At 39.1% G+C, this 15510-nt stretch overlaps 2 protein-coding genes across 2 annotated transcripts; one reads left to right on the top strand and one right to left on the bottom strand.

The window, feature by feature from the left end:
• Nucleotides 1–351: 351 nt before the first annotated feature.
• On the top strand, nt 352–2186 carry LOC143876165 (homeobox-leucine zipper protein HAT22-like). The gene is made up of 3 exons (XM_077377851.1): nt 352–1161; nt 1575–1654; nt 1756–2186. Exons 1-3 carry the CDS (start codon nt 736–738, stop codon nt 2048–2050), a joined length of 801 nt encoding a protein of 266 aa, XP_077233966.1. The 5' UTR covers nt 352–735; the 3' UTR covers nt 2051–2186.
• A 12270-nt stretch (nt 2187–14456) lies between these two features.
• Nucleotides 14457–15493, bottom strand: LOC143875778 (putative ubiquitin-like-specific protease 1B). The gene is made up of 3 exons (XM_077377379.1): nt 15303–15493; nt 15129–15226; nt 14457–15027 (listed from the first exon to the last, which is right to left on the bottom strand). The coding sequence occupies exons 1-3, from the start codon at nt 15372–15374 to the stop codon at nt 14877–14879; spliced, it is 321 nt and encodes a 106-aa protein (XP_077233494.1). The 5' UTR covers nt 15375–15493; the 3' UTR covers nt 14457–14876.
• Nucleotides 15494–15510: the final 17 nt, after the last annotated feature.

A 15510-nucleotide genomic window follows, 5' to 3' on the forward strand; every position in this document is an offset into this window, starting at 1 on the left:
TCTCTTTCGCATATTCCGACCACCTAAACACACAAATAAAAGCAAACCAACAAGCCAACAACAGCAACCCATGTTTAATAGGAGCATCATGGTGTGGGTGACATTTCGTGTGGTCTGCGACTAGGTGGGCATCAAATGAATGGGCATATCCAATCATGACTTCTATCAACTTCCTGATTGATATTGACACCCCTCTGAAACAGGATATATAAACCGTATGATCTCATGTGTATATGATACCTCACTCAACCATCTACTTTATAAGAAAATCAACCCTTATTCCACGCTAAATAACAATAAGATATGGTATTTTATTCTTGAAAAATACCCATAAAAAGGTTACTAACCTAGACTAACGCAAGCATGTCAAGCTTGCCTTCTTGTCTTCAAGTAAGGTTGAAGAGACTAATATAAATGCAAAGATGTGTAGTTAATGTGAGTACGTGGGTGGGTGGCAAAGGGAGACGAATCATTCTCTTGATGTGTTCTTATTGTGTACCCACTCCCATGTGAATCCACGTATTCATCTCCCTTGCTTTGCTTTCTCCTTTCCCCCTCTCTACTATATTTAATAGTAGGTTTTGTTCTTATAGTCAACCTTTGAGAGTGATATGTGAGAATTATCATAATTCCAAAAAACCAGATTCATTCCTCTACTCATTCCCAGTCATTATTAATCATCCCCCCCCTTCACTTCTTTTGCAAAAGAGAGCTTGTAGAGAGAAAGGAAAAAAAATGGGTTTTGATGATGTTTGTAACACTGGTCTTGTTCTTGGATTAGGCTGTGAAGGGAAGTTTGGGAATAGATTGAAGGATAATCTTCATCCTCCACAAAACCCATGTCTTAAATTTGATCGATTAAACCCCATGAGTCTTGAGCCCTCCTTGACCTTAGGCCTCGCTGTGAATAAGGTGATTGAGGAGGCCCAATCTTCTCCTCGTAGCACGGTTTCATCCTTCTCTAATACCAACCATGAGAATTTTCTAAGTAGTGTGAAGAGAGAGAGGGATTTAGGAAGTGAAGAGATTGAGTTAGAGAGGGTTTCTTGGCGGGTTAGCGATGAAGATGAAGATGGTAGTGCTAGAAAGAAGCTTAGACTCACCAAAGAGCAATCCGCTCTCTTAGAAGATAGCTTCAAAGAGCACAGCACTCTCAATCCGGTACACCCTTTTTTATATATTTCTTCTTCTTAATACTTTCACTTTCATATACGAGTAGTTAAGGAAAGCCATTTAAAAAAAATAAATTATGGGCATCTTCGAATCTTTCTAAAGATAATTTACATATAATCTAATATGCAAATTATTTAAAGGTTAATATGATTATTTGTAAGTAATTGTCTACACCAGTTTAATTTAGATATGATATTGTTAAGGGCTTCCAAAGAGTCCTTAATCCTTATACCCCATTAGCAAATAAGATTAAATTAAAATTAACAAACATTTTTCTGCAAATAGGGACTTAGTTTTGTGGCATCCAAAGGGGGCCTATAGTTTGTAATTTAATTTGTCAATTAAATTATCAAAACTTCTAAAGTGGGTTTATGTTTTCTTCTTCTTTTCTTAATAATCAGAAGCAAAAGCAAGCATTGGCCAAGCAATTGAAACTACGCCCAAGACAAGTCGAAGTATGGTTCCAAAATAGGAGAGCCAGGTATGAAATTTGCTAAACCAAAGTGGGGGTTTTGAATTTATGATCCAATCGCGCTTTTTTCAAAGAGTTTCTCAACTAAATTTTGTATACTTTTATTGCAGAACGAAGCTTAAACAAACTGAAGTAGATTGTGAATTTCTAAAGAGATGTTATGAGACTCTAACTGAAGAGAATAGGCGATTACACAAAGAGCTTCAAGAACTCAAGGCTTTGAAATTCCCTTCACCGTTGTACATGCAACTCCCTGCGGCCACCCTTACCATGTGCCCTTCTTGTGAGAGAATTGGGACCGGCTCCGGCACCGGCGCCGGAGAAAATTCTACGAAGAACCCATATACAATTGCACCCAAGTCTCACTTCTACAATCCCTTCACCCATTCATCCACAGCATGTTAAAAGAATTACACCATTTTATTGTGTATTTCTCTCTTTATATCTTACCTCTTTTTTATTGAGAAGTAGTGTTAATTTTGTAACTATAAGTCATGTGTAGAAAGAAACTAATTAGCTCTTAATAATACTCTTTTGTTGAGATGGGTTTTTATTTTCTTTCAAATTTGCATAACTTGAGTTCCTCCTATATGGTATAAGCCTGAATAGTCCAGTATTTTGCAAAAGTACTGTACGGTGAGCACCGTAGGATGATCCAAACCGTTCATTTTATGGGCCATAATATACAGGTTGTGCTCAAAAAGTCATTTCCATAGGATGATCTTAGCCATCCGATCTAGAGGTATGGAAATTATTTCAGGATACAACCTATTTACATCATGGCCTGTCAAATGAACGGTTTGGATCATCATCCTATGATGTGTCTCATAGAATCCTTTTTGAAAAATACTGGACTATATAAAATCTCATGGCTTGTGGAGCAAGAAAGGAATGATGTTAAGAAAGAAGGGAGTTGGAGAGGGACGGTTCCTCCTTTTCACAAACCGGTGGGTCATACGCCCCACGTGATGACGTGATGTTGCCAATGTCTTCTTTTTCTTTGTTGTGTATCCTACGGCTTCTTTTTGGGAGTGCTTATTATAGGTGAAAACTGATATGTGAAACCATATTAATTATAGGGCAGTGATAATCGACTCCCCATGTGTCTTTCTCTCTCCTCTGGGTTAGAGAGAGAAAGAGGAGAGAGATAGACACATGTGGAGTCCCCCTAATTATATTGACACTCAAAATAATTTGTATGGAATGATACAAATAATAAGGCTATTTTATGGGCTACTACAATGGCACTACTATGTTTTGACTTTTGATAATTGCACTAAATGAACTTGTCATTTATTAATTAAGCAGCTGTCAAAAGACAAGTTGAGTTTGCGCAATTACTAAAACATGGTAGTGAGAATATCAGTAGCCATTTTATAATAGGGAAGTGATATATCCGCCCTCCTGATTACTTGCGACACTGTACGTGGCAATCAGGCCCATTGAATCCTTCTGACGTGAAGTACTTCAGCCTCTGGGGCAGTCACTGATACACTGCTGCTGGCTGTCCCAAGTATTCAAAAGGGGTGGATATTTCACTTCCTTTTATAATATAATTTATTATAATTTACCAGTGCATTTTAGTAATTTTTATAAAAAATATACAAATACTCAGTGCACTAGGTAATAACATTGTTTAATTTTTATAATGATAACTAAAGTTTTTTATTTGTTGATGGATGGTAAGAAGTTGGACTCAAACACCAAGTGTCAGATCAGAGGAATTTTTCGATTAGGATCCGAGAAGATCATGACAAGCACATGGGCTGATCTGATCCGAAGCATCTTGCTAATTGATAACCTTACAAAGAAGCTGAAAGTATGCTATATTTCCCCAGTAGTCATTTGGGAGGTCCTTCTATTTTTTATGCATATTTTAAACTTAAAAAAAAAACCCTTAATAATTCAGAGGTTCTTGCACTTTTCAAGTTAAATGTGTTTTTTTTTTAAAATTTAGATACAACTTTGATTTATGATTCATCAATTTCTCATATATTATTTATAAATCTTGTGCGAAATTTTAAATTGTTGAAAACAATATTGTGGTGAAAGCTGAAGTCACATCCTAATCTAGCAAACACATTTACTTATTAACTATCAATCCATGTTACTTGGAGTGAAAATAGAGAGAAAGAAAGGATGTATCTACTAAAACAAGAGGGTGTAAATCTCTCTCTCTCTCTCTCTCTCTCTCTCTCTCTACTTAGAGTGAAAATAGAGAGAAAGAGAGGATGTATCTACTAAAACAAGAGGGTGTAAATCTCTCTCTCTCTCTCACACACACAGCATACATCACACCTCTTCGAGTGCCATATATGATGGGAAGGAAGAAAATGATGAGCGCTTTCTAAGAAAGTACATGCCCAAGTTAGATGGCTGATCATCAATGTCTTCTTCCACTTCCAAGGGATATTAGACAAAGTAAAAATAAAAAAATGAAGTTTCATGCTCTTTTGCTTTTGGAATTGTGCGTGTTAAGTGGTTGCTGAGTGAGATTGGGAAAAAACCTAGTAAGTCATCCCACTTTCTTTATGTGGATTGCTTCATATAATAAAATCTAGAAATATGGTCAGTGGTGGATGGTTTACAATGATCTAGGGTTTGTCTATTCAATGTTTTATAATGATCTAGGATTTGTCTAGTCAATGGTTTTTTAAATATTTTAAGTGGTTTCCAGGGACAACCTTAAGATTATGCATAACACTCATGTTTGCTTATCCGGTATACATATTAAAAAATGGGATTTGCAAATCAAATAAGACAATGGGAAATCCCTCAATTCCATATTTCAATATTCATCTATTTAATTAATCAGTTGTCACGTGCAATGCATGTGCATGCAGCGAGGGTTCGAAAGGTTTCTTATAAGAGAAAAGGGTTGCTGCGCTCGAGCATAGAAAGCTCGAGCATAGAAACAGGAGGGTGGGGCCATTGGGGGGAGATCCTAAGCATTCATTTGGAAGGCCCCATCATGGATGGGGGCCCTACCAAAAATCAGCTCTATTGGATCACCTTAGGGTGTCCATTTGTGGGGCCAAAAATGCATGAAAGGGCCCATCAAATGAATGCTTTGGATCCCACCCAAAATGTGGCCCCGCCCTGTTTCTGTGCTCCAGCGTAGCAAATGCATGCTCTTCTTATAAATGGAGCATTTTAGTAAAGGGAAGTGATATATTTGCCCCCTTTTTTTTTACTTGGGACAGCCCCCTCTAGTGTATTTATGACAACTCTTTTACACTAGGTAGCTGTCCCAAGTAAAAAAAAAGGGCGAATATATCATTTCCTATAAATGTACATAAATAGGGCTGCGAAATCTAATCTAATCTAATCTACAGGAAAAGGTTATTTTAATTATAAGTCAGACTGATGTGGATGTGTTTGGATCTGTTTATCGGACCGAAAACCACGAGTCTGGGCTATTGTTGATCCCAGCTCGAACGGATGATCCCAGACGCTTGATCCATGAAGCCTACTTTTAGGGTTAATTAGCCAAGAAACCTACTCTATTGATTCTTGTAGTCCTTAATGTTAAAGTATAAAAGATTAAATAACGCCTCCTCCAACAGCTTAAGCTTTTGGAGTAATGGGTTGTTTCACATGGTATCAGAGTACAGGTCCTTAGTTCAAACCTCCTTGAGAGCAAAAAAATCCATATGCAATGGCCAAACCCGAAAGCGGGGCCACATGTGTAACGTGTAGGCCAACCCTAAAAAGAGGGGCCACACGTGAGGGAAAGTGTTAAAGTATAAAAGATTAATCCAGCAGCTTAAGCTTTTGGAGTAACTGGTTGTTTCACACTTAATACTATAGATGGGATTCCTATTCAGCGCAGGACCAAGATCGACCACGTGGATCCGCTCATGATGTTCAATGATCTAACGATCATACAAAGAAATCTCCCACACTCGATATTGGCCAGTTGGAAGATTTCTTCATGCGGCCACTAACCAAATGAACCAGGGAGCAACCAATATGGAGGCAGCTTCCGAAGAGATAAGAGAGGATAATTAATCCTACTGGGATTTCTGCCTTTCCACGGAGGACCATGACATAGTGTTTGCTTTTTGAACTGTTGGTTTGTCATGCAATAGTCATCGTGAATATCGTGCATGCCTCTAATAACTTATCATCCAATTTATAGGATCACATCCAAAAGCAGCTTATCTTTGATGCATAAGTCATTGGATACATAGCTAAAGTTGAGATATCCATATCGATTTCTCAATGGGTAGTGCTCTCAAGAGTCACTACATGTTTAGATTACAGTATATTTGTTAAATTTAAAGTCTGTTTTGGAAACACATTTTCCATGTTGGGAGAAACTCCAAACCCACTTCATGGGATGTTGTTTGGCATTTTCTGTTTCTAAACCTCCAATATCATCTTTTTATGACTCACCATCACTTCGATATTGGCACACCTTTGGAAACACTAAACCTCCCATAAAGTGGGTTTACAGAGGGTTTAGAGTTTCACCCTCTTATTTCGATATTGGCACACCTTTGTTTATTTTCTGTTTCTCCCCTAATCTGTAAAATATATTCAAAATAGTCATTAAAAAGATGAAATGGCTAAAAACTTAATTTCCTAAAAAGTATTTTCAACAAGTCCCCGAATTGTATTTTTTCTAATATATACTAGAAATTAAACCTTATGACACCATAAAAAAAGCTAGGAGCAACCACAAACCTGTTGGAATTCTAACCTTGACCACTTGACCATTATCGCTCTTAGAACTTGCAACATACTTGGAGCTTGCCAACTTCTCCATTGACTTTGCGACATTGGGACCTGCTACATAAAAATTTACTCTCTTGGGAGTTTATTATAGGGAAAATGACCAAATAGAAGGGGTTTCTTCTGACTATGACATTTCAAGAGGGCTGTTTTCTAAATCACCAATCAAGAGTGCATATGACTAAAATGCCCTTGACTCTCTCTCTCTCTCTCTCTCTCTCTCTCTCTCTCTCTCCCTATCAAATCACCTATTTGAAATGATTACATTTAGGAGAAAACAAATCCCAAAACCCACCTTTTTCCCTCTTCTTCTTCTTCCTCCCACCTACCAAAAAAACGTACGTATGAAAAACCCAAAAACCTCCATTTTTGAAACCCAAAAACCTCCATTGTTAGATGCCAAAAGCTCCATTCTAATGCTAAAAACCTCATTTTTAGATGTGAAAGCCTTCGTAACCCTTCATTGCATTGCACAGCGCTTCCATTTTCAACAAATATTGGAAAAAAACGTTATTAGATTTGAAAATCTTAAAAATCTTCACTAGAAACCACCATTCCATTGCAGAAAGCTTCCATTGAATGGAAAGGTACCCCTCTCCCTTCTCTTTCCATTATTAGGCATGTTTATAAACTTGAATGAAAGTTTTTCATGTTAAACTACTGTCTTCCATTGCAGAAGAATCACTATTTAATCTTATTTAAATTACTTTAAACACTTTATAATCGTTGTTATTTTACTGTAATCCACTAATTTCTTAAGTTAAACCAGTATTTCACTACCATAAACCAGTACTCAAGTGGGTGTTTATAAGTGCTTTATATAGGTTCTTTGGGTAAGATTCCTCCGTAGTGGTTTATAATCGTAATTAGTGGTTTATTAAGGGTTACCAGTGGTTTAGAGTGTTTATAAATGGTTTATAAGGATTAACAATGGTTTAAAATGTTTATAAATGATTTATACAGGGTAAGAAGTAGTTTCTAGTGTTTATAAGTGGTTTATATAGGCTTATCAGTGGTTTAGAGTGTTTACAACTGGTTTATATAGGGTAAACAGTAGTTTATATAAGCCTATTGGTGGTTTAGACTGTTTATAAGTGGTTTATGTAGGCTTATCAGTGGTTTAGAGTACTTATACATGGTATATACAGGGTAAGAAGTATTTTATACTGTTTATAAGTGGTTATATAGGTTTATCAGTGGTTTAAGTTTTTACAACTGGTTTATATAAGGTAAACAGTGGTTTATATAGGCCTATCAGTGGTTTAGACTGTTTATAAGTGGTTTATATAGGCTTATCAGTGGTTTAGAGTGTTTATAGATGGTTTATACAGGGTAAGAAGTAGTTTATAGTGTTTATAAGTGGTTTATATAGGTTTATCAGTGGTTTAGAGTTTTTACAACTGCTTTATATAAGGTAAACAGTGGTTTATATAAGCCTATCAGTAGTTTATATAAGCCTATCAGTGGTTTATACTGTTTATAAGTGGTTTATGTAGGCTTATCAGTGGTTTAGAGTGTTTATACATGGTTTATACAGGGTAAGAAGTAGTTTATACTGTTTATAAGTGGTTTATATAGGTTTATCAGTGGTTTAGAGTTTTTACAACTGGTTTATATAGGGTAAACAGTGGTTTATATAACCCTATCAGTGGTTTAGACTGTTTATAACTGGTTTATGTAGGCTTATCAGTGGTTTAGAATGTTTATACATGGTTTATATAAGGTAAGAAGTAGTTTATAGTGTTTATAAGTGGTTTATATAGGTTTATCAGTGGTTTAGAGTTTCTACAACTGCTTTATATAAGGTAAACAGTGGTTTATATAAGTCTATCAGTGGTTTATACTGTTTATAAGTGGTTTATGTAGGCTTATCAGTGGTTTAGAGTGTTTATACATGGTTTATACAGGGTAAGAAGTAGTTTATACTGTTTAAAAGTGGTTTATATAGGTTTATCAGTGGTTTAGAGTTTTTACAACTGCTTTATATAAGGTAAACAGTGGTTTATATAAGCCTATCAGTGGTTTATATAAGCCTATCAGTGGTTTAGACTGTTTATAAGTGGTTTATGTAGGCTTATCAGTGGTTTAGAGTGTTTATACATGGTTTATACAGGGTAAGAAGTAGTTTATACTGTTTATAAGTGGTTTATATAGGTTTATCAGTGGTTTAGAGTTTTTACAACTGGTTTATATAGGGTAAACAGTGGTTTATATAACCCTATCAGTGGTTTAGACTGTTTATAAGTAGTTTATATAGAGTTACCAGTTGTTTTAGAGTGTTTATAAGTTGTTTATTTAGGATAACCATTGGTTTAAAGTGTTTATAAGTGGTTTATATTGGCTTAACAGTGGTTTATATTGGCTTAACAGTGGTTTATAGTATTTCTAAGTGCTTTATATGGGGTAAGTAGTGGTTCATATTTCCTTGTCATGACTTAGTAGGTCTTAGTAGTGGTTTATGTTGTTTTATGGAGACTTAGCAATGGTTGAAGTTGTGCATAATTCAAAAATGGGTGCTTTACTTGTTAATTGGAATGGTTTTTTTTTGAATTGGTTATTTTGACAATGGTTTAATTTTGTGTACACAGGAGAACAGTAGAACGAAGAGCTTCTTTTATCTTACACGTCGACGGCTTTGTAAAGGATGCGGTATCATTTGAATACGTAGGAGGGAAGAAGTTGCCATTAATTGTGGGTCAGAAAATAAAATTTAGAGAATTTGACACTCTAATTCACAGGAAAATTGGGACTAATCGAAGTAATGTTTCTTTATCCATCAAGTGTCGATATATTTTAGACCCATATCAGATCATCTTATACGATATTCGAGATGATAACGACCTTGATCTGGTGATGATGCTTTTTGATAGTACGGTTATTAATTCTCTGAGCTTGTATGTAACTAAAGAGTACAATTTTGGAGGAAACAATTCTCCTCACCCTACGGATGTCGGTCTACTGTATCGGTGTGGAGATCCTCCTGATGAAGGAAGATGTGGTGATGGATATACGAGTGATAGGTAAAATAGTTGATTGTTTACAATCCATTTGTGAAATTGCCTTCCCTTTATTGTTACTCACCTTTGCGCAGATGTCACGCCAACTTAAGTGAAGTTTATGAAGATCATATTTCTTACCGGAATGTTGGTGTCGCAACGATCCCTACCTCATTTGCAGACGCTTCGAGGCCGAAAATTAATTCTGTCCCTGCATTACCGAGTCCATCGGTCGTTGCTCGAGAAGGAAAAAAAAGAAGACATAGCAGTAGTCATAACATACATCGGTAAATTATAGTAGAGAGCAATTGTTGAGTGCTATTCATATTCCTTCATTTCATTTATGAATCGATTATTTTATCTCTAATTGCTACCCGATGTGCAGCTACGAAGTGGACTTGAATCAGGATTTTGATGATCCCAATTTTAATGAGACCGACACCACTGAGACCGAGTTTGAGACAACCCACCCAAGCCAATACGAGGAGGAGTTGTCTAGGAATTTTGGAGGTGATGTTCATGCTAATGAATTGATTAGACCGAACGATGGCAGTAATAACGATGATGATGACTTTGGTGATGATGAAGAGGACTTCAGTGACAGTGAGGACATGGGTGATGAGCAGGATGAACCTACTAATTATCTAGGCAATGCTTTGGGAAATACGTATGAAAGGCAGCCGATGGAAGCAGATGAAATGGTTGTAGGGGCTGATGAAGTAAATGAGATTGTGCGACTTGAGGAGTTCACGGTTGGGGCAATGTTCCCAAATCTTAAAGTCTTTGAAAAGAAACTCAGAGACTATGCAATCCAGCATCATTTTGTGTTTGTCCCACAGGAGAAAAATCCCACAAAGTATGGCGTTAGATGCAAGGAGCGTAGTTGCCCGTGGCGTATCACAGGGACCACTTACACAGATTATGTTAAGGTAAAAACATTTATCCCCCAACACACATGCTCAGGCACAGTGAAAGGGAACGATCATCCCATGGCCACTGCAAAATGGGCTGCTGAAAATTGTGTAGCCTTATTCCCCCGACCAGAAGACGTCAAGGCTACTTTGATAAGAGAGTACATCAAGGTCCAGTGGGGTATAACATTGTCCTATCGAAAAGCCCACATGGCGAAGGAGCTTATACACGAAATTAAGTGCGGAAATGCCGAGGCGTCTTACCGCATCCTGCCTGCGTATACTGAGGAGTTGGTAAGAAGGAATCATGGCACAATAATACGGTTGTGCCGATCCCGAGAGTTACGGCCAAGAGGGGATGATACTTTCGCCCGTTTATTTTGGTCATTTGGCCCTAGCATACTTGCATTCAACCGAACAGTTAGGCCCCTCGCCCTAATTGACGGGACCCATTTGCGGGGGAAGTACAGGGGGACTCTACTAGCCGCAACTGGGATAGACGGCAACGGTGGGTTATTCCCGCTAGCATTTGCAGTAGTCGAGGCTGAGACGTATGAAAGCTGGGTATGGTTTCTGCATTTGTTCCGTCATAATTTCATTTCAGCGGGTCGAGATGTCATCACGATTGGGTCGGACCGGATGAAGGGGTTGCCTAGAGCCGTAACTGAAGCTTTGCCCAGGTCACACCATAGCTATTGCATCCATCACCTCAGTGCCAACTTCCATTCAAACTTTAAAAATGAAAAGCTCCGGAAACTCCTTATGACAGCTGCATATTCCCTAAGGGAGGGTGCTTTTAAGGAAGCGATGGAGAGTATTAAAAGTCAGAGTAAAAGAGCACACCAATGGATATCGGACATTCCTAAAGAAAATTGGGCGAGCGCGTATTTTGAGGGATGCAGATATAATGTGTTGACAACTAACGCAGCTGAGTGCTTCAATGCCGTTTTAAAGGGAGCAAGGGAGTTGCCAATTGCAGCACTTGTCGAACACACAAGATGGAAAGTTTGCGACTTCTTTCAGTTCCGTCAGAAGACATGTAGCAAATGGACGACTCGTTTGACACCAAAAGCGGAATCCTGGTTGGCGGAAGCACGTAAAGAAGCAGGTGCCTATACGCCGTGGCAGTGTAGTTGGACCGAATTTCAAGTAACGTCCAGGTATCACGTTGACCAGGTGGACTTAGCTAAGCAAACATGTACGTGTCATATGTTCCAAACGATGGGAATTCCGTGCGGGCATGCGATAGCAGCCATGGGACTAAACCACCAAGATCCATACTGTTACTGCCAGGATTGGTATCTGGCCGATGCATATCGGAAGACTTATGATGGAGTAGTTTATCCCACGTTAGATCGATCGCAATGGCCAGATCCTTCCCATACTTTGCCGTTGGTATTGCCGCCAAAAGTAAGACGACAGCCAGGGCGACCAAAAAAAGTCAGAGTGGAGAGAGGACTGGAAAGAGGAGTGCATCATAAGTGCGGTACCTGCGGGCAACTTGGACATAATAAGAGATCGTGCAAGAATCCTCCCATCGTAAATCGTCAGCAAAACGAGGCTCCAATCGGGCCTTCCGCACCAATGGAGAACAGGTATGATCAATCTAACATGTTTTTTTTACTAGTCCTCGATACAACCCGTGCTAGCGTTAATCGATTCGTGCAAATTTTATTGCAGGCCTGGTCTATCCTGTCTGCCTCCGTTTTTTCTGTAAGTATGAATTGCAGGCCCGGCATTTTTTGGAATACATAAACATTTTTTGGAATAATTGTATGTTTTTTTTAGTACATGTATGTTTTCTGTAATGGGGTGCTATAATTAATGAGAATTTTTTTTTACGAAGCAAAGGAGCACTTACAATTGTCAAAACCTGAAAGCGACTGATCACAGAATCTACCTATCAGGTGCTTGGCCAGCATACGAACTACATTATCCAAATTATCATCCAAGAAGATAAGCTTAATACATCATATGTCAGTATATATAAAGCGTCTGAGCAAAAAAGTATCCATCATCATCGGAGAACTGAAGCCATCTACTGCTCTGGAGGTGGTGGTGGAGGATATGAGGAACTGGCAGGCTGCTGACCCCACTGACCACCGGAGAGGTACTGGTAATAGGTGGTCCACTGTTCATCAATGTGTGTAGTAAGAGTCTGAAAGCGACTACCCATCTCCGTGTCAACGTGAGTACTGAGCGCCTGGAAGCGACTGGCCATCTCCGTGTCAACGTGAGTAGTGAGCGTTTCGAAGCGACTGGTCATCTCCCTGTCAACGTGAGTAGTGAGCTTCTCAAACTGAGAAGCCATGGATAGCTGAAGGGCCTCCTGCATAGCGGTGAAATCCTGAGATGCCCATGGTGCCACAGGTGCCTCAGTATCCTGATCCGCCTCTTCTTCTTCATCTTCTTCTTCTTCTTCTTCCTCTCCTTCTTCTTCTCCTTCTTCGTCTTCTTCTCCAGCTGCAACTTCAACTACTTCTTTGTTTAGAGCCATGCGCCAGAAAGACTTATCATCAAATGGAGCGGTAGGAATGATGGTCGCCTCACTATCCAGAGCAATGCCAAAGTTGCGGAAGATACACGTAAGGAGCATGCCATATGGCAAGGAGGCTCTGGACCGCTTAAGTGTTTGGAACATAAAACGGAAGATGATATAGGGTAGGCAAACCTTGCGACGCTCAAGAATACAATAGATGAGGTAGGCCTCTAAGGGCCTTAGAGCATCGGTCATGCCCCCGCGAGGGGTGAAGTTGCTAAACATGAAGTTGTGAAGCATCTTAGCTTCAGGAATGAGATGGGAGGCTTTCACTATCATGTTGGATCTATAACTCCAATCCGACCATACACAGTGTCGTGATCAAGATCATTAAGTGAATGGATCCCATTTCCAGGCCAAAAGTAATGCTCAAAACCATTGGGACTAATCTCAAGCATCTCAGCAAGTTCATGATAATTGAGTCGAATCGTTGTTTTCTTGACGCGAGACTCAATTTCGAAGTACGTAGGACTGATTGTGAGATTGGCATAGAAAAGACGTACCAATCTAGGATAGATAAGCTCATCAAGATGAAGAAATTGTGTCCATCCAAGAGCGTCAAACCGAGCTTTAAGGTCGAAGTGTTTGAGGACGTCGGGCTCTATGAAGCGTCCGGTGCGGACACCACGATTAGCCATTTTCGGCCATGCCTTCTTCGCTTGTGCAGAGGAGAAGTAGGAATTTGGAATAAGCTCCGGTTCGGGAGCCGGAGCCGTAGCTTTCTTAGACCGCTTCCTCAATGGTCCTTCATCGTCCTGGCGTTGGGTAGAACCTCTGATTTGGACATTTTTGGTTCGAGGCATCTTGAGAACAGTTAGGGAATAAGAGAAGTTGTAATGGAGGGTAAACGGAAGATGGGAAACCTTAGATTTCTGAAAATGGAGATTATGAAAGAAAATGGAAGAGAAATTGATTATAATGGAAGAGATGACAAAGAAAATGAGGAATGTGGAAGAAAAAGAAGAGAAAATGGAAGGAGAAGGAGTGTGAATGGAAGAAAATTGACAAAAGGAGGAGGAAATTGAGGAATAGGAAGAGAAATTGGGGGTTTTAGCAGGGATGACGCATTTTATGGGTTTTTGGGTAAAAAACAGGGTTGTGGAGGATGAAGATGATAAATTAGGGTTAGATTTGAACGAATTGTAAGGGAAAATGGTTAATGGAGTTAGGGTTTGGGAACGGTTTTCAGAGAGAACGGAAAACGAAGGGAGATTAGAAGAGGGAAATGAAAAAAAAAGCACGTTCGAGGGTTTAAAAGGGGTTACATAAGTGTCGGAATTCTGAGACTATGTCTCGGAATTCCGAAAGTTTTTTAAAAACCATCAGACTCGCTGCGGAATTCCGAGACATAATTCTCGGAGTTCCGACCACATAGGTTTTACATTTTCCAAAAAGTCGAAGTTTACTGCGGAATTCCGAGAAAAAACTCTCGAAATTCCGACCAGGATTGTGAAAAACCCATAAATTTACGTATACTTTCTACGGAATTCCGAAAATAATTCTCGGAATTCCGAAAATAATTCTCGGAATTCCGAGAATTTTTTTATTTGCTGCGGAATTCCGAGTAAATGTCGGACTTCCGACCAGTACTAAATTTTTTTTTTCTAACATAAATATCATATGTACCCTATTGTGCTATGTTGGATTTGTTTGACCACCTCCATTATGTCCATTATTTTGGAGCCTTTTCCATCCATCCTATCCCCATGAAAACAAAAAAAATTGAATTTGTTTCGAATAGTGTATCTCACTGCAAGCAGCATATGTGAACTCATGACCATGCGCAACAATCAAATCCTAATCCAACCAATTATTAGATGCCAAGGTCATGAAAGTTACATTCGATTTGAACCTGCATTGGAGTTGGAAAATGGAAGACATTGTCTGATCCTTACACAATGGACAAATTTACACACATTACAATTTGGAACTGAAGAAATGGAATAAGTGGTCTGACAATCACCATAATACATTACAATTTACAGACATTACAATTTCGAAATAATATGTCTCGAGAGCGTCGACCTGCAACAACACCACCACAGCCCCTACAAGTTGACAGTCGTGCCACACCGGCCATCTAAAAAATCCTCCAGTAGTTGTCTTCTCATGACCGTGATCTCTGCCTGACTGAACTTTGGCGGCACATCACGTGCCAGGCAATCCATCTCCTTCAGCACAAACAACCCACAATCATTGCTGCAAAAGAAGAAGACATCATCGACCAAGCTCGTGGAGCGCAAATAAGAGGCACAATGAATTTAAGTTTCCTAACCCCTGATTCTAATGAAATTTAGTACCTGTTTCTCTGTATGGGCCTCTTGTCAAGTTCTTCCACTAGAAACTTACTTACGTCCACCTTCCACTTTTCTAAGTATAGCCCCTCCAGGTATCGAACCTATGAAACAATCATTACAGGGTAACAGTTTTATATACTTACAAATTTAACGAAGGAAGGTGAGACTCGAACTCACCAATGGTCGAACCTCTGTCCAGTACTTAACATCTTTCAAGGAGTTGTAGATGTAGAACTTTTCGTCCACCATATCAAGGACCAGAAGAATCCAATGTTGAGGGACATGCACCGGGAAGAGGACTCTTTTTAGGGTATCCGGCGGGCATTGATTCAAGCGGCAAACGTACTTCTCAACGGAGTCGGGCCCGGCGTAGCCCTTGTCAATT

The sequence above is a fragment of the Tasmannia lanceolata genome, unplaced genomic scaffold, assembly GCF_043159265.1.
Source record: "Tasmannia lanceolata isolate RefF3 unplaced genomic scaffold, GAP_Taslan_0.1 ptg000004l, whole genome shotgun sequence".
Classification (NCBI taxonomy): Eukaryota; Viridiplantae; Streptophyta; class Magnoliopsida; order Canellales; family Winteraceae; genus Tasmannia; species Tasmannia lanceolata.

What these genes read in the sequence shown, in the direction of transcription:
- LOC143875778 (XM_077377379.1), bottom strand. Translation starts at nt 15,374, where the DNA reads ATGGTGGACGAAAAGTTCTACATCTACAACTCCTTGAAAGATGTTAAG. An exon ending in GGACAGAGGTTCGACCATTG is followed by an intron (nt 15,227 to 15,302) that starts GTGAGTTCGAGT and finishes ATTGTTTCATAG; the next exon opens with GTTCGATACCTGGAGGGGCT. An exon ending in AGGCCCATACAGAGAAACAG is followed by an intron (nt 15,028 to 15,128) that starts GTACTAAATTTC and finishes CTTCTTTTGCAG; the next exon opens with CAATGATTGTGGGTTGTTTG.
- LOC143876165 (XM_077377851.1), top strand. Translation starts at nt 736, where the DNA reads ATGGGTTTTGATGATGTTTGTAACACTGGTCTTGTTCTTGGATTAGGC. An exon ending in AGCACAGCACTCTCAATCCG is followed by an intron (nt 1,162 to 1,574) that starts GTACACCCTTTT and finishes CTTAATAATCAG; the next exon opens with AAGCAAAAGCAAGCATTGGC. An exon ending in TTCCAAAATAGGAGAGCCAG is followed by an intron (nt 1,655 to 1,755) that starts GTATGAAATTTG and finishes CTTTTATTGCAG; the next exon opens with AACGAAGCTTAAACAAACTG.